Source organism: Salmo salar, chromosome 11 (genome assembly GCF_965601325.2).
Source record: "Salmo salar chromosome 11, fSalSal1, whole genome shotgun sequence".
Taxonomy (NCBI): Eukaryota; Metazoa; Chordata; class Actinopteri; order Salmoniformes; family Salmonidae; genus Salmo; species Salmo salar.
In genome coordinates, this window is record NC_138301.1 from 84,847,526 (window position 1) to 84,867,333 (window position 19,808).

Consider the following 19,808-nt stretch of genomic DNA (forward strand, 5'->3'; position numbering starts at 1 on the left):
AAATGAATTATCTGGCAACAGCTCTAATGGACATTCCTGCAGTCATCATGACAATTGCACGCTCCCTCAAAACTTGAGACATCTACATTATGGCATTGTGTTCGAATCAGCTTCTTGATATGCCACACCTGTCAGGTGGATGGATTATCTTGACAAAGGCTAAAATGCTCACAAAATTTGAGAGAAATACACTGTGCGTATGTAAACTTTCTGGGATCTTTCATTTCAGCTCATGAAACATGGGACCAACTCTTTACATGTTGCGTTTATATGTTACAGATATGTTTACACTGGACACTGACTGTAGCCTACAGAAGTCTGTATGTCAGTAGCTCACACATTAATCAGAACTAGAAGGAGATGCTGTACATCTTAACTGCTGGCAGGTGCATACTTTGTGTGTGTATGTGTGCACATGTGTGTGCGTGCGTTTCATAAGACTGTAGGTACATGTATATGAGTGTGACTGCATGTGCATGTGTGCGCTTGTTTACCAATGTAGAGAGACAGTGAGATCTCGCTAACCGACAGCCAAGTGAGAAAATGGGAGAGTGAGAGAAAGAGCCGTAAGTCATTTTCACAACCTTACACATACAGTGGCAGAATATGCAAGGGCGAGACGGCATGAACATGGAGATTAGAGGGAGCGAGTCAAGGAGAGACGAAAGCAAAGAAAATGGATTGGAGATGAGAGAGATGAAAGGACGTGTACGTTTTGATGTGCATTCTTAATAGCCTATCATTTTGAAATGGTAGATGTGAAGAGATCGGGAGGGAGAAACAAGGAGAACGGGATCAGAAGAGGGCTGTTGGTACTAATGATAAAACATCTTTAATATGAAGTGAAAGAGGTATTCACTTTGATGTGAATGAATATGTTGCGTGATAGAGAGAAACAGAGACAGAGAGACAGTGCGCCATAATCGGAGGGCCTGTTGTCCGGACCTCTGGCAGTCTCTATGGGGGTGCCACAGGGTTCAATTCTCGGGCCGACTCTTTTCTCTGTATACATCAACGATGTCCCTCTTGCTGCTGGCGATTCTCTGATCCACCTCTACCCAGACGATACCATTCTGTATACTTCTGGCCCTTCTTTGGACACTGTGTTAACTAACCTCCAGATGAGCTTCAATGCCATACAACTCTCCTTCCGTGGCCTCCAACTGCTCCTAAATGCAAGTAAAACTAAATGCATGCTCTTCAACCAATCGCTACCAGCAACTGCCCGCCCGTCCAGCATCACTACTCTGGACGGTTCTGACTTAGAATATGTGGACATCTACAAATACCTAGGTGTCTGGTTAGACTGTAAACTCTCCTTCCAGACTCACATTAAGCATCTCCAATCCAAATTAAATCTACAATCGGCTTCCTATTTCGCAACAAAGCATCCTTCACTTATGCTGCCAAACATACCCTCGTAAAACTGATTATCCTACCGATCCTTGACTTCGGCGATGTCATTTACAAAATAGCCTCCAACACTCTACTCAGCAAATTGGATGCAGTCTATCACAGTGCCATCCATTTTGTCTCCAAAGCCCCATATACTACCAACCACTGCGACCTGTATGCTCTCGTTGGCTGGCCCTTGCTTCATATTCGTCGCCAAACCCACTGGCTCCAGGTCATCTATAAGTCTAGGTAAAGCACCGCCTTAGCAGCACCCACCCGTAGCACGTGCTCCAGCAGGTATATCTCACTGGTCACCCCCAAAGCCAATTCCTCCATTGGCCGCCTTTCCTTCCAGTTCGCTGGTGCCAATGACTGGAACGAATTGCAAAAATCACTGAAGCTGGAGACTCATATCTCCCTCACTAACTTTAAGCACCAGCTGTCAGAGCAGCTCACAGATCACTGCACCTGTACATAGCCCATCTGTAAATAGCCCATCCAACTACCTCATCCCCATACTGTTATTGTTTTTTTTTCTCCTTTGCACCCCAGTATCTCTACTTGGACATTCATCTTCTGCACATCTATCACTCCAGTGTTTAATTGCTAAATTGTAATTATTTCGCCACTATGGCATATTTATTGCCTTACCTCCCTTAACTTACCTCATATGCACACACGGTATATAGACTTTTTTTCTATTATGTTATTGACTGTATGTTTGTTTATTCCATGTTTAACTCTGTGTTGTTTTTTGTGTCACACCGCTTTGCTTTATCTTGGCCAGGTCGCAGTTGTAAATGAGAACTTGTTCTCAACTGGCCTACAGTACCTGGTTAAATAAAGGTGAAATAAATAAATAACATCAGCAAGATTTGGGACCTGTTGCCACACCCAGTGAAGAACAAACACCATTGTAAATACAACCCATATTTATGTTTGTTTATTTTCTCTTTTGTACTTTAACTATTTGCACATGATATGACATTTGAAATGTCTTTATTTTGTGAGTGTAATGTTTACTGTACATTTTTTTATTGTTTATTTCACTTTGGTTTATTATCTATTTCACATGGGGGGGGGGGGGGGGGGGGGAGGAGGAGGAGGAGGAGGAAGGAGAGAGAGAGAGAGAGAGAGAGAGAGAGGAGAGAGAGAGAGAGAGAGAGAAGAGAGAGAGAGAGAGAGAGAGAGAGAGAGAGAGAGAGAGAGAGAGAGAGGAGAGAGAGGAGAGAGAGAGAGGAGAGAGAGAGAGGAGAGAGAGAGAGAGAGAGAGAGAGAGAGAGAGAGGTAACCGCCCTTCCTGCCATAAGAGGACAACAGGACGGAGGGATCCTGTCAGGAATCACTGGAACGGAACGGAGGTTGTGTGTGATCGGATCCGTTGACGGAACCACTGACGTCTAGATACGGACCTTAGAACCCGAACGCTTCTGTTAATCAGACAGACAGAAACAGAACCAACTCACTGTTTCTGACTCAGATACTACGCAAATCCACTCAGACGAGACACTTTTCTCCTAAGTTGGAGATATTGAGTTAATGCAGCATCAGCCATCCCAGGCAACTAAATGATGCTCCTTACAGTGGAATCTCTTCCCATAGAAGTCTCAGCCAGATATAATAATTACCCAAAGGTCATCTGACACAATGGGTGGCCAGGAGAAAAGCAGAACGATGGAGGAATAGAGAGAGAGAGAACATCAAGTTAATGCTCTGTAGTCCCTCCCTCACTCTATCCCTGATCCCTCCCTCTCTTCTCCCCTCTCCCTCCCTCCGTACCCCCTCCATCCTTCCCACTCTCTGTAATTAGGCTGTCAAAGCCCATCTCTGTCATGTCCATTGATTTACTGAGAGCTGATGAAGCAGAGCAGATCCACAGTACTTCGGCCAGATGGAGGGAGAGATGGAGGGGAGGAGGGAGGTCAGAGGGCTCCTCTAACCAGGCTGGGGGCACTCTGCTGGGGGTTAAAGGTCCACAGCACTGGGGATAGGAGCAAGGACCTCCAGGGGAAGGGGTGGACAGGCAGACAGACCAAACACACACACACAAAGATGAAGAGACAGACAGACCCAAACAGAGAGACACCAACAGACAGGCTGGTTGTAGTATTAACTGGGACTAGCAGGCTAAGTGCTATAGCGGAGGATTTAGATGTGGATGTGGAGCGGATGAAAGTGAGGTTCAATCACCGCCTGGGGAGATTAAATATCTGATTTTTAAATGCTGCAGTTTAATTATGAATCATTACTAAGGCTTTGCTCTCCCTTAGTCAGATAAAGAGTGCAAATCTTTCTCTTTCTTACCTTCATCTCAACACAAAGTTAGTTTTAAAGGTCATTGAATAACAAAGTTGGAGGATGTAGTGTGAAGGACAGGGTCTTTCATTTAATAACACATTTTGCATGTTCTCGCTGTCTCTCTTTCTTGATATGAGAGAAAATCATGTGCTCTTGATGGAGCACAGCTGTGTCGTCAATAACCTCTCAATTCAATTACATTTCAATTTAAGGGCTTTATTGGCATGGCATAAATTGGCATAAGTTAACATTGCCAAAGCAAGTGAAGTAGATAATAAACAAAAGTGAAATCAACAATAAAAATTAATACTAAAAATTACAAAAAAAAATGTTATTGTAACGATCGTCGTGCAGGAAGGAAGAAGTGGACCAAGGCGCAGCTGGGAGCGAACTCATGTTATTTATTACAGACTGAAATAACACGGTCAAAACAGAGAATAAACGTATCGCTACTGCTCCAACAAAAAGAGACAACAACCCACAAACATCGTGGGGGGAAAAGGAACTTAAATATGATTCCCCAATCAGAGGCAACTAGTGACAGCTGTCTCTGATTGGGAATCGACAGAACCCAACATAGAAATACGCCCCAAAGCAAGGCTATACCAAAAACATAGAAAATAAACTATAGAAATGCCACACCCTGACCAAAATAGAAGAGTTCACCTGGTCAGGGCGTGACATTTATTTAACTAGGCAAGTCAGTTAAGAACAAATTCTTATTTACAATGACAGCCTAGGAACAGTGCTGCTTTGTTCAGGGGCAGAACGACAGTTTTCTACCTTGTCAGCTCGGGGATTCAATCTAGCAACCTTTTGGTTACTGGCCCAATGCGGTAACCACTATGCTACCTGCCGCTCATTTCAAATGTCATATTATGTCTGTATACAGTGTTGTAACAATGTGCAAATAGTAAAAGTACAAAAGTGAAAATAAATACACATAAATATTGGTTGTATTTACAATGGTGTTTGTTTTCTTACGGCAACAGGTCACAAATATTGCTGCTGTGATGGCACACTGTGGTATTTCACCAAATAGATATAGGAGTTTATCAAAATTGGGTTTGTTTTCAAATTCTTTGTGGATCTGTGTAATCTGAGGGAAGTATGTGTCTCTAATTTGGTCATACCTATTTTTACGTCATATTTTTGCAGAATTCTGCATGCAGAGTGTCAATTTGGTGTTTGTCACATTTTGTGAATTCTTGGTTGGTGAGTGGACCCCAGACCTCACAACCAAGGGCAATGGGTTTTATAACTGATTCCAGTATTTTTAGCCAGATCCTAATTGGTATGTCGAATTTAATGTTCGTTTTGATGACATAGAAGGCCCTTCTTGCCTTGTCTCTCAGATTGTTCACAGCTTTGTGGAAGTTACCTGTGGCACTGATGTTTAGGCCGAGGTATGTATAGTATTTTTTGTGTGCTCTAGGGCAACGGTATCTAGATGGAATTTGTATTTGTGGTCCTGGTGACTGGACCTTTTTTGGAACCCCATTTTTTGGTTTTACTGAGATTTACTATCAAGGCCCAGGTCTGACAGAATCTGGGCAGAAGATCTAGGTGATGCTGTAGGCCCTCCTTGGTTGGTGACAGAAGCACCAGATCATCAGCAAACATTAGACATTTGACTTCAGATTCTACTTGGGTGGGGCCGGGTGCTGCAGACTGTTCTAGTGCCCTCGCCAATTTGTTGATATATATGTTGAAGAGGGTGGGGCTTAAGCTGCATCCATGTCTCATCCCACAGCCCTGTGGGAAGAAATGTGTGTTTTTGACAATTTTAACCACACACTTTTTCTTTGTGTACATGGATTTTATAATGTTGTATGTTTTTCCCCCAACACCACTTTACATCAATTTGAATAGCAAACCCTCATGCCAAATTGAGTTAAAATATTTTTTTAAATCAACAAAGCATGAGAAGACTTTGCTTTTATTTTACTTTGTTTGTTTGTCAATTAGGGTGTGCAGGGTGAATACGTGGTCTGTCGTACGGCAATTTGATAAAAAACTATTTTACATTTGCTCAGTACATCGCTGTAATGATAATGCAGGGGATTTTCCCAAGGTTGCTGTTGACGCATATCCCACAGTAGTTATTGGGGTCAAATCTGTCTCCACTTTTGTGGATTGCGGTGATCAGTCCTTGGTTCCAAATATTGGGGAAGATGCCAGAGCTGAGGATGATGTTAAAGATTTTAAGTATAGTAAATTGGAATGTGTGGTCTCTCTCTCGCTCTCTGACACCCAAAGGTCACAACACAAAGAGTCAGTAGGGTTTGACCAGGGTAGGCCATCATTGTAAATACGAATTTGTTCTTAACTGATTTGCCTAGATAAATAAAGGTTAAATAAAATAAAATAAAAAATAGGAATGAGTGAATGTGGATGAAGCACGTACCATCAGCCCTACAGACGCACACGCACACACATACTTGCTCCTTTTTAGAATGGATGTTACGGGTTTGAAGTGTTTTATTTGACTGTAGGGCTCTACTGTAAGCTGCTTTGCAGAGAGAGGATGGAGAGATGGATAGAGAGGGTGATGGAGGGGCAGAGGGAGGAGGAGGGATCTGATAATGCAGTTGTCAAGGCAGAAGGGTTGGGTTGCATAATTCTCAAACTCACCAAAGAGGGAGGGAGGGAGGGAGGGAGGGAGGGAGGGAGGGAGGGAGGCAGGGAGGGAGGGATGGAGGGAGAGAAATGTCTTTATTCTTTTGGAACTTTAGTGAGTGTAATGTTTACTGTAAAAAAAGGGTTTGTTTATTTCACTTTCATTTATTATCTATTTCACTTAAATAGAATTGATTTGAAAGGGAGGCAGAGATGGGGAGAGAGAGAAAGATAGAGAGAAAGAGAGACCCTGTGGCCTGAGGAGATGCTTTCAGTTTATTTCTGATCAATCTCCTCTTTATTGCAGGGTGAATCTCCCTATAATTTCCCATCTCTCGGTCCTCCTCTGCAGTAATGTTCAGTGATATGAAATGTTCCTTGCCTTCCTTCTGAGTGTTGAATACTTGAACTAACCTTGTGCGGACACATAATTCAGTCCTATTCAAAATCCTATTTTCCCTAACCCATAACTCTTACCATAACCTTAACCCTAACCTTAACCTGAAAACCTAACCCTAGCTCCTAACCCCAACCCCAAAACTAACCCTAGCTCCTAACCCTAACCATAAAACTAATTCTAACACTAATTCTAACCTTAACCCTAAACCACCTAGAAATAGCATTTGACCTTGTGGGGATCAACAAAATGTCCCCAGTTGGTCACATTTTTGTTTGTTTACTATTCTTGTGGGGACATTTGGTCCGCACAAGTATAGTTAAACACACACACACACACACACACACACACACACACACACACACACACACACACACACACACACACACACACACACACACACACACACACACACACACACTATTTCTAACCATCTAGCTCTGTCTCTCTCTTCCTCTCCCTCTCTCTTTCCTCCCTCCTCTCTATCTCTCTCACTTTCTCTCTCTCTGTCCCTCTATCTGCCTGTAGTGGAGGCCCGTGGAAGTTTGTCTGAAATGAATTTGTTGTCTACAGCTCTTCTCCTCCTCCCCCCTCTCTCTCTCTCCTCCCTCCATCCCCCTCTCCCTCCCTCTCTCTGTGTCAGTGCTGCAGGGTGGTGTTCTGTCTGTGAAACAGGTTAGCTGTTAGCAGGAACCAGGGGGATAACCTCTTAGAGGTGGGGCTCCTAGGGGACTCCCAACAGACGCTTAGCTCCCTGACGTCTTCTCCTCTTACCTCCTGACGAATGTTATGTCTGTTTGCCCCAACAAGCTGCCCCCTGCCTCCCTCTAGTGTAAACCGACACACACACACACACAACCACACACACATGCATGCACGCACATGTACACACACCAAAGCACACATAAACACCCACACACACACACATACATACACACACAACCATGTACACACACAACACATCCATCTACATAGACTCATCGCTGTGTACACACAGCACTGCTCAGGCTAACATTCCGAAGACCGATATTTGTGTGCGTGCAATCGTGCCTCGGATTCTATGAATGCTATTCATGGTAATAGACAACAGGCTGTCTCTATTTAGAACCACTGTGTGTTCCTCTATGAATAGCAAAGATACTGGCCGTGTCCCGAACACCCATACTTGTGCCCTAAATAGTAGGCCATTTCAGTATGCAGAGAAAAAAAATTGTGTTTAATAGTATGCAACATTTTGAAAATGGAGTGTACTTTAAATGCTTGGATGTCATAATAATTTTGGCTTTGACAACAGCTGATCAATAAGATATGGGGATGCGCTCCCGAAATCAACGAATAGCGTATGCAAAAATATAACGTTTTATAGTATGTGAATTTTAGAAAATCAAGTATGGGTTAAATGCCAGGATGTTATACTTATTTCATCTCTTTATCTAGTAGAATTCGATGCACACCTTTCCACAATGCATTGGAAGAGGTGGGCAGTGAATGACAGGCCCAGGTTCTCTTCAAACAACAAAACTAAGATACTTCATTGGTCAGATGCAGAATAGCGAAGCTTCCGTTCTGGTGTTCAAATGTTGACTAAGTAGTTTTTGTCCTCCTTAAAATGAGTATCTCATCGTAGGCTACGTCGTCTTTTTTTATACCCAAAGTAGATTTCTGTTTTCTCATTGAAAATAGTTTTTTGTTCTCTTGCCCTTCATCAGAGCTTTTAAAGTAAATACTAAACTATCTCCTGATTTCTGAATGTGTCGGCATCGGGGACTCGGGATGAGGCTGCGTTATTTATGTCATGTTAACCAGGCCTTTGAATTTGAGTTAAGGATTGTTTTAATTTTGTAGGCTACCTATTTAATTTTTTATGTATGGGTCAAGCCTTAGCAGCCATTCTGATCTCATTCCCAATGATCAGTGCTTTAGTTTATTATGTTGCTGTCTAGCGGTGCTGAATTTGCAATACACCTGACTTTCCAAAATGTTCTGTGCAATAGCCTTTTGATTTGAACTTATGAAAAGTTTTGGTGTGTGTACTAGGCTATTTGATTTAATTTATATATTAAATATATATATACACAGCACTTTAGTTTCACTAAAACATATGTTGAAATGGAACCAAATGATTTGTTTCTGTCTTCAGTCCTTTTTAAATAGGATAGATGGGCTATATTGTTTACTATGGTATGAGTCAAATGTGATTGTCTGCCTATAACCAGCCTAAGTAAGCCTATAACTCCATTCCTATTCTATTTAGAGTTTAGAGAAATTAATCGAATTGGAAATGAACTATTGTCAGGCTGGTTAATGCGACGCATGTCTGTTGAATTTGGACAAATCCACCCGCACTCGCCCCGCCCCACCTAGGGGGAGAGGTTGGTGGAGGAGTGGCGAAGCGAGTTCTGTGCCATCTCGGCCCAGGGCACGAACGCCGCCCATTCCCCCGGCCGGTCCTGGCAATAGGACCGCAGAAACATGCCCACATCCTGGTTGACTCTCTCTACCTGCCCGTTACTCTCGGGGTGAAAACCCGAGGTAAGGCTGATCGAGACCCCCAGACGATCCATGAATGCCTTCCAGACTCTTGACGTGAACTGGGGACCCCGATCAGACACTATGTCCTCAGGCACCCCGTAGTGCTGGAAGATGTGAGTAAACAAGGCTTCCGCAGTCTGTAGGGCCGTAGGAAGACCGGGCAGAGGGAGGAGACGACAGGACTTAGAGAAACGATCCACAACGACCAGGATCGTAGTGTTTCCCTGTGAAAGACGTAGATCGGTTAAAAAATCCACAGACAGGTGTGACCAAGGTCGTTGTGGAACGGGTAAGGGGTGTAGCTTACCTCTGGGCAGGTGTCTCGGAGCCTTACACTGGGCACACACTGAGCAGGAGGAAACATAAACCCTCACGTCCTTAGCCAAGGTGGGCCACCAGTACTTCCCAGTCAGACAGCGCACCGTCCGACCGATCCCCGGATGACCAGAGGAGGGTGACGTGTGGGCCCAATAGATCAACTGGTCACGGATAGCAGACGGAACGTACATACGCCCGACAGGACACTGGAGGGGAGCAGGCTCTGTACGCAACGCCTGCTCAATGTCCGTGTCCAGCTCCCACACGACCAGCGCTACCAGGCAAGAGGCCGGGAGTATGGGAGTCTGATCCATGGGCCGCTCCTCTGTGTCATATAGCCGGGACAGTGCGTCTGCCTTCGTATTCTGGGAACCTGGTCTGTAGGACAGTGTAAACACAAAACGGGTAAAGAACATGGCCCACCTTGCTTGATGAGGATTCAGTCTCCTTGCTGCCTGGATGTACTCCAGGTTGCGGTGGTCAGTCCAGATGAGAAAAGGGTGTTTAGCCCCCTCAAGCCAATGTCTCCACGCCTTCAACGCTTTAACCACAGCCAACAGCTCCTGGTCCCCCACATCATAGTTACGCTCCGCTGGGCTGAGCTTCTTTGAGAAGAAAGCACAGGGGCGGAGCTTTGGTGGCATACCCGAGCGCTGTGAGAGCACGGCTCCTATCCCAGCCTCGGATGTGTCCACCTCCACTATGAACGCCAAAGAGGGATCCGGATGGGCCAGCACGGGAGCCGAAGTAAACAGAGCTCTTAGCCGCCCAAAAGCCCTGTCCACCTCAGCCGACCACTGGAACCGTACGGGACCCCCCTTCAGCATTGAGGTAATGGAAGCAGCCACCTGGCAAAAACCCCGGATAAATCTCCGGTAGTAATTGTCAAACCCTAAAAATCGCTGCACCTCCTTTACCGTGGTGGGAGTCAGCCAATTACGCACGGCTGCAATGTGGTCACTCTCCATCTCCACCCCTGATGTGAAAATGTGATACCCTAGGAAGGAGACGACCTGCTGGGAAGTACTGGTGGAATAATGGGGATCCCTAAACTAAGGGCTAATGCTCTGTCGATAGAATTCCCAGCTGCGCCTGAATCGACGAGCGCCTTATGCTGGGAATGCGGGGGAAAATCAGGGAAACAATCAGGTACAAACAGGTGGTCAACAGAGGACTATGGATGAGTGTGGTGCAGACTCACCTGGGGTGACGCCAGGGTGCCCTGCCTGTTGCCTCGACTCTCAGAGGAACCGACATGGCACCGACCAGCAGTGTGCCCTCTGCGGCCACAGATGGTGCACGTGATGGCTCCTCCTCCAGTCTCCCTACGCGCAGTGCCTCCCAACTCCATGGGCACCAACCGGATGGACAAATCCACCAGTTGGTCGAAGGAGATGGTGGCACCCCTGCAGGCCAGCTCACGTTGGATGTCCTCGCGCAGGCTGCACCGATAGTGATCGATGAGGGCCCTGTCGTTCCAGCCTGCTCCGGCGGCCAAGATCTGGAATTCCAGGGCAAATTCCTGGGCGCTCCTCGTCCCCTGCCTCAAATGAAAGAGCCGTTCCCCCGCCGCTCTACCTTCGGGCGGTTTGTCAAAGACGGCCCGGAAGCAACGGGTGAACTCCCTGAAGTGGTCCAACGCCGCGTCTCCTTCTCCCCACACAGCGTTTGCCAACTCCAGAGCTCTCCCCGAGAAGCATTAGACGAGGGCAGACACTTTCTCCCTTTCCGAGGGAGCTGGGTGCACAGTGGCCAGGTAGAGGTCCAGTTGTAACAGGAATCCCTGGCACTGTGCTGCTGTCCCATCATACTCCCTGGGAAGGGAGAGACGCATCCCACTGGGACTGGCTCCAGACTGGACGGGTAGAGGTAACCCCGGTTACACTGGTCGCGGCACTGGGGAGACTTCCTGTCTCTCCCAGCGGTCCATAGTCTGGACAAAGCGATCCATCATGGCACCAAGATGATGTAACATAGCAGAATGTTCCTGGACGCACTCCTCGACTCCTCTAACCGGGGTCCCTGCTCCTGCTGACTCCATGGTTCGGGTGTGTAATTCTGTCAAGGGTGTGTACGGAGGCGAAGTCAGGTGCAGGAGATCAGAATGTAGTAAATAGGCGCACTTTAATTCCGGTCAAAAAATGACAGCACATAACAACATAAGCGTGCCAAAAACATGGAACTTAACAAAAGTATAGCGCCTGACAATACCCACATAACAAGAAACAATTACACACAAAGACATGGAGGGGAACAGAGGACTAAATACATGCATTGTGATTATGGAATGAAAACCAGGTGTGTATGGAACAAGACAAAACAAATGGACATATGAAAAATGGAGTGGCGATGGCTAGAAAGCCGGTGACGTCGATCGCCGAACGTCGCCCGAACAAGGAGAGGAGCCGACTTCGGTGGAAGTCGTGACACCTACTCAGCCAGTCAGGAGCCGCTATGCGTTGCTGCATACTTTTGACTAAAAACGAAGTGCTAAATAGTATGCGACAATGAGTACATAGTTTTCAGTGTATTTCCTGCAGTCAAATTACCTAGTGGCCTCATGGGTGGAATGTTAATAATATTTTTCTTAATTTCATAGTTTCATAAAAGAAAACGCAGAAAATCCGGTGTTATTATGTGAAACAGTTCTGCTATATTTCAACCTTCTGTGATGTATGTAAACTGTAATATTGGGATGCAAACTCCAAATGTAATACATTTCAACTCTATATCTGACATGGTACAAGTGTCTTCTTTTTTGTAAGCCCACAACCATGTGTGTGAGGTGTATACTTTTGTTTCAAAGTGAATGTGTTTAAGACTACAAAGAAACAATCTGTGTGACCCTAATTTAGCCCACTGCAGTTATTAAGTATGTAGTATGCTAGTATGGGTATTTGGACACGGCCACTGAGATATGACATTTGCTCCACCGCTGTCTGTCTTTCGCTACACTGGACACAAACATACTCAAGAGTAGTTCCCCATTTTGCATTTTGCATTTTGATTGTAAACAGTCTGACAACACTATGTGTTAGGGTATAATATGAACAAGACCTAGAGAAATGAATACATCCTCCCAATGTATTGTTCTAGAGTCTAGGTCCTAGACTTTACCATGGCATTGTAGTTAGACTTTAACCAGCCCTGCCTGCTGTAAAATCCCATCCTGGACAGTTTGTTTATGATTAGAAGCTACACCAATCTACTGCAGAGGAGTAAACACACCAAACCTCCTTCAGTTTCGGTTCTTCGAGGCAGATTAGAGTTCCTCTCTGCTTGCCTATTGTTGTAAGGACACTGTTTCGTAAGGTTTCTAGCGCCTTGGTTACACCTAAGCTACCTTTTACGTGTCCACTGTTGACACAGACTCTTCTTGCGAAACTTTTCTTACACTTTATGGCCCTCTGTCTACTGGATAATTAGTGTGCTTCTCCACTACCAGGTTTTGCAGTAACATCAAGCAGAAACCATTACACATCCATTAAATTAGTACACATTTTGAGAGTACAGTACCTGTATTAACTCTGACTCGCTTACATGAAACACTGGATCAATTTGCACCTCATTATTTAAACAGTATGGGGTGAGTTTGTAGGCTCTCTGCCTCCTGGAAGTGCCAACATCTGTGTGTGTTCTAAGGTCATTTGAAGTCACTACAGTGGCTCCCCTGTCGACTCCCTCGTTCCGTCACAAATGGCACCCTATTCCCTATATAGTGCACTTATTTTGACCAGAGCCTTATAAGCCCTGGTCACAAGTAGTGCACTATAAACTATTTTAGCATGTCAATCTTGGTGGGGCAAACTCCAAAAAGACGTTTTTTTTAATGCATGCCAGCAAAGCCACTACACAACACAACACTAAACAATACATTAATTGCACTATAACGGTGCCAAACGGTGCCCACAAACTGTTCGGACCTACATAAAGCTGTCCCAACAGCAGAATCCCAACAGCAGTCCCAACACCTTACCACTGCTACACCTGGCTATCAGCGGAGCCTTGTCTGGCAGCGAAACAGTTAATTCAGCCTCATTTACTGCCTTTAAAAAAAACATAGCTGATTTGGCTGACTTGCTTAAACAAATGTGGTTTCTACTGACAATTGAGATGTACAAACTATGGCATAAGGGTACGATATAACTATTTGTTCAGCACTTTTGAATGTACAGCAACAGAATTCAGAACATGAGCCGTTCTTACAATATTCTCCCTGTACACCAAGTCAGAACCGTAGGATGAATAAAGGGGGCATATAAGTAGACAATGAAACATTTCTCTAAAACAGGCTATAGGCAACATGTGAACCACCAAGTCAGAACAGTAGGCGAAATTCTTAGGGTGAGGCACGTGGGCTACTAACAGCTTACTACACAACATACACTTAGTATTATTTTCTAAGCTACAGACAGTGTACATATCTCCCTGGCATATTACATCATTTATGCAGCAGCATACAATACATTTTTGGACTCACTTTGATGTGCTGTGCTCACTTGAACAGGAAGGTGGCATGTAGGTCCTTCATGGGCAAATTTTGACATGAAACTTTGTCATGAAAGTCTGGCATTCTCTGGATTTATGGTGCTTTCAAGACAACTGGGAACTCATAAAAAAACAAGGTCGAATCATGATGACGTCAGTGATCTTCAGGTCGGAGCGCTAGAAAGAGGCCAGAGTTCCCAATTTGCAATTCCGATTTGGATGACCATTCAAAACTTATTTTCCCAGTAGGATCTCGGTTTTTTTCAGAGTTCCCAGTTGTCTTGAACTCACTGAAGTCAGATTTCCCAGTTCCAAGTTTCCAGTTGTTTTGAGTGCGGCAGAAGTCATGCTAGATTGACAGTATGGCCAATGTTGAAAATGTATCCTTTTAAGCTTGGAAAAGAGACCCTTCAACCCAGACTCGGGACCACACACCCACTCCACTGAATAGCAGGCTAGTGATTGCTTTGCAATGCTTGCAGTTAGCCACTGATTCCTTCCAAACCACTCATTATTGAATTTGAGATTTCCAACTTTTTGTGTAATGTTTGTGTCCAATGGCCGATGAGCACCGATATGTTTTATCTATAATTTCTCTTAATTATTTCTCTTCATATGACAAGGATTGAAAAGGATTTGCCAGTAGATTGTCGACTTGATTCATCATGATGACTGCAGCTTGCTAGCTAAGATTTTGAAAGTATGATGTTGACATCATCAGTCCAATCAAAATTATTGTAGCTATAACGTGATTAGACGTCATTTTATCTGTGGCCAATGACCATGAGCCTTCTTGGACGGGCCCTTCTAATGTAACTCTATGGCAACACCCAAGGGGCTTGAATTATCGAGCTCTACCCTATGATTTTGAGGTGACGTAGTGTCGCCATGAGTGACAGAACACTGAGCCAATCACAGCGCAGCTAGAGAACACTACCAACCCCTACGCTCTGTATTTTGCGCTGGCTGCCCCACCACCACAGAAAGCACTGAGCTAGGCTGAAACACTTGTATTTTGGAGCTGCCTTACTTAAGAAAGCAAAAAAGAGACTAAGTTTGTATGCGGCTTTATTAACTTTATCATTTTTTTACATTGTTTGCAAACTGATATGTGACACGTATTAATGCCAAAATAACATGGAAAACAGGCAAAAAAAAAGAAAAAGAAAAGCTAAACAACCCCACCTGCCCTGAATGACGGGTTGCCACTGTATTGGTGGCACAGATCTAGGATCAGTTTACCGGATAGCACTAAACTGACATCCGTATCCATGGGAAACATACTGTGAAGGAGTACACTTGGTTGATGATGTCATCTGTATTCTGTGTAGTTGGGGGTGGTATTGACTGGATGATTCTCCATACCCTTGGTAAGCACCCCGCCTCCAAGTGGCTGTGATTTTGTGCTTCTTTGATTCAGTAATTCAGTTGGGTGTCCAATGTCCATCTCTCATACTGCATCCTCAGTCATAAAACAATCCTATCAAAGTGAAATCAGTTTTTTTGCTTTATTACTAAATTATTGGTAGCAACATAACTATGTTATTAATCAGTTTGTAATGATCGATGTGTACCCCTACCCCCCTTACAATTTAGGCTACACGACATTAGAAAATAAGTAGCCTACTGATATATGAAATGCCATTTATTTATTTATCCGAAATAAACTGTCAATACGCATCAGCTTTGTTTTCCATGAAAATGAGCGCTAAAAGCTTTTTTAAAGGGGATGTGGAGAGAGGAATGGAGATGGGGGGTGTTTGACTCACAGCACAGCAGACTGCTCCCTCGGGACTACAGCAGCCTATATTCGGAGTCTGTGTGCATGGTAGCTCAAAGGGAAGGCTGCGGCCCATTCCCAGGGATGCAAAAATAGTCGGAAAACAAGCTGCGATTAGCGCGCGTAGGAATGCAACCCAAATTGAAGTGGTGTGTTTTTGGGAATCCGTGCGGGTTTCCATGGAGTAATGTTTCACCTCTTTAGTAAATCGTAAGTGTTCTTATCTTATGTTGCCTTCATGTTTTCGTAAAAACTTGGCTGGTGTGTGTTGATGATGGATACAGTTGTTGCGCGCTGTTTGATTTTGCGACCTCCGCCCTCTTTCCCTCAGGGATGTGTAGCCTAAACAAATTATTGTCGCTAGCTGTTACATCATGTTTACGAAGGTTATGGCTTGGAGAATATAGTTACTGGAATTGGAATGTTTTGGGGTAAACAGGAAACTGGTTGGAAAAGGGTTGAGAACGAGGGTTTAGGGACGCGGACGCGGACGCGTTCAGACTTGTAGATGGAAATATTCCGTGCCAGGGGCAAATCCACTGTAGTGCAGAACAAGACATCAAAGCATATAGTTCAGTTTACTAATGTGAGGAAATTGCTTGTAATAATGTTGTTATTTATTTATCGCTATTAGTCAATTGTATCGTTCTATTATTGTGTTTTGATCTAGAATAGTTCTGATGTTGAGAAAATACAGAATATAATAGAAGTGGGAGAGGGAGAGAGAGAGAGAGAGAGGCAGACCTTAAAAGCTTGCTCTGAATACCAGTTCAGCCATGCTCTAGTGTTTTTCCTTGTAAGTGTTACCATACTTTATCTGTCTAAGAAGTTTTGGCTTATTGCAGGCAAGCATCAGTTCCTTCAGCACTTTCCTATCCATTGCCATGTAACTTTGTAAGGAGCTCATTCTCTCTCTTCATCCTCCTTTTCTCATTTCATTTTCTTACAGTACTATCACCTCCCTTACATTGCTACAGCACCCCCTGAAAAATCTTAATAATATATATATATGTGTTTAAAAAAAAAAAGTGCTGTAGCACTCTCTGCACCCCTACTTCCAGTGGCTATGTAAGGGAGGTGACAGTACTGTACAGCACCACTACTTAAATATAAAAAGTAGTGCACTTGGCCTTTACTAGTATTAGCAAACCGATGTAGCCGACTGTAGCGCGGGCAAACAAAACTGAAGTACTGCAATGGGCCTTTATTAGTTCGCGTATTAGCATTTTTTGTTGTTGTTGCAGTAACCCCACCCCCAAATACCTTCCTTCAGCTATGTTCCCTTAGCACTGGTATAAGGATGTCGTTGTTATGTAACGGCTTAAGTAAGAAGCCTGCTTGTTTGTAACTCATTTCTATTTTCCCCAGCAGCTCTTATACTGAATGCTGCATGATAACAATTATGTAATGTGGTTATTTGACTGTGTCTCTCTCTGCTCATCCTCTTTTTTCTCTCTTTCTGCGCACACACACACACACACGCACACACGCGCACACACACACACACCGCTCTCTCTCTCAGCAGGGAGTAGTCAAGTTAAAACCCATAGTCATGCTTAACATCACTGTGTATACTAAGAGTCTCCAATCTCCTAATTATTATTGAAACCGCTCTACTGTAGGGCTATAGAGAGATTCATTTGCATTCATTTAAATGGTGTAGAAGGGCTCCTCTAAATGCCCACTTCACTTTAGAAGGTATTGTATTGTACTTATTATGGATCCCCGTTTATTATGGATCCCCATGCCAAGGCAGAAGCTACTCTTCCTGGGGTCCAGCAAATTTAAGGCAGTTATATACAATTAAAAACATTGCATTACATTTCACAATGGATTGCATAACACATGACGTGTGTGCCCTCAGGCCACTACTCTACTATTACATATATACAACACAAAATCAATTTTGCACGCGTGTGTATAGTGCATATTTTATCGTGTGTGTGAATGCGTGTATCTGTGCCTGTGTGTGTCTCGTCACAGTCCTCTCTGTTCCATAAGGTGTATTTTTATCTGTACAATTTCATTTCTAGAATGAGTTACTTGATGTAGAAAATAGTTCCATGTAGTCATGGCTCTATGTAGTACTGTGCGCCTCCCATAGTCTGTTCTGGACTTGGGGACTGTGAAGAGACCTCTGGTGGCATGTCTTGTGGGCCATGCACGCGTGTCTGAGCTGTGTGCTAGTAGTTTAAGTAAATCCTAGTCTTGATTAAATGAAATAGTTTAACAGTGGAACTATATGTGTAACAATACCTATATTTTGTTGTGAGAATACATGGCTAGTTGTGAGAATACATGGCTAGTTGTGAGAATACATGGCTCTAGGGCTTTGACATGTGACGGTCTTGGAATTTGGCCAGGCAAATGTACACCGAGGGGGGTCACATTTCTATTTTTGGCCTCAAAACAACCTCAATTTGTCAGGGCATGGACTCTACAAGCTGTCGAAAGCATTTCGAAGGGATGCCGGCCCATGTTGACTCCAATGCTTCCCACATTTGTGTCAAGTTTTGGGTGGTGGACCATTCTTGATACACGCGGGAAACTGTTGAGCGTGAAAAACCCAGCAGCATTGCAGTTCTTGACACAAACTGGTGCACCTGGAACCTACCACCATACCCTGTTCAAAGGCACTTAAATCTTTTGTCCTGCCCATTCACCCTCTGAATGACACACATACACAATCCATGTCTCAATTGTCTCAAGGCTTAAAAATCCTTCTTTAACCTGTCTCCTCCCCTTCATCTACACTGATTTGAAGTGGATTTAACAAGTGACATCAATAAGGGATCGTAGCAGTCACCTGATCAGTCGGTGTCATGGAAAGAGCATGTGTTCATAATGTTTTCTACACTCAGTGTATAGGCTCACAGAGAGAATTAGCGAACTCACACACGCACACCCCCGTAAAAGCACCCGTCAATCAAAGCCACCAGCGTATGTCAGACACAAGCAAATATTTCTCCTTTCCTTAACACTAGAACAGACTGGCCTTTGAGCCTATAAATACCCGCTAGAGAATGTTGCCAAGCGTCCCCTTTAGCATATGCATCCGATGCATATCAACCCGCACAAACATAAGCGCCAACGCTTGATAGATGGTGCATAAATTATTGTAAATGATTAATTGCATGAATAAATATACCAATTAAAAAAACAAACAACAATAGTTATTTGTTTAGTTGAGTGTAGTCCATTTGATCAACTTTACTTGTAGATTTGATTAGTAATAGAGTTATAGTAATTAAGAAACTCCAGTTACAGCTTATTTTGACATATTAGAAAGTAAAAGATAATAATATAACCAGCTGGGTGCAATTTATTTGCCGTATTCCTAAACAAAAGCACCAGTGCATGAACAATCGTAAAGGATGAAATGCATCAAGAAATATTTGTGGAAATATATTCATGACAAGATATAAAACATTCTTTTGTTGATTGCATTGGACAGTGTATTGTGCCCTTATACTCGTGCCTTCATGCATGAATCAATCTCGTCTTCTCTTTATGCTTCGGGGCCAAAGTCAGCACACAACTTCGGGGCTTTGTGTGAGATATCCCCACAAACAAATTGGTTGCACTGCACACAGTTTTCATGGGCTTTGTTTCGTGTGCACTTGCCGCAGGTGTCGCATAATCTCTCTGAAGCGGTTGCGTGGCGTGGTCTCTCTGAAGCGGTTGCGTGGCGTGCTCTCTCTGAAGCGGTTGCATGGCGTGGTGTCTCTGAAGCGGTTGCGTGGCGTGGTCTCTCTGAAGCGGTTGCGTGGCATGCTCTCTCTGAAGCGGTTGTGTGGCATTGTCTCTGAAGCGGTTGCGTGGCATGGTCTCTCTGAAGCGGTTGCGTGGCGTGGTCTCTGAAGCGGTTGCGTGGCGTGGTCTCTGAAACGGTTGCGTGGCATGGTCTCTCTGAAGCGGTTGCGTGGCGTGGTCTCTGAAGCGATTGCGTGGCATGGTCTCTGAAGCGGTTGCGTGGCGTGG

General features: G+C 44.2%; 1 protein-coding gene across 5 annotated transcripts in view; it reads left to right on the forward strand.

Annotated features, from left to right (window-relative positions):
* LOC106562976 (disabled homolog 2-interacting protein) overlaps positions 1 to 19,808 on the forward strand; it is a 207,830-nt gene that overhangs the window by 107,393 nt on the left and 80,629 nt on the right. Inside the window, exon 1 of one of the 5 annotated variants that reach the window (XM_014128142.3) lies at positions 15,733 to 16,037. The exons of the other annotated variants lie outside the window; for them this stretch is intronic. Coding sequence (XP_013983617.1) covers positions 16,015 to 16,037 — 23 coding nt within the window. The 5' untranslated portion in view covers positions 15,733 to 16,014. Of the gene's footprint in view, positions 1 to 15,732; positions 16,038 to 19,808 lie in introns of those variants that run through there. 5 annotated transcript variants of the gene reach the window in all.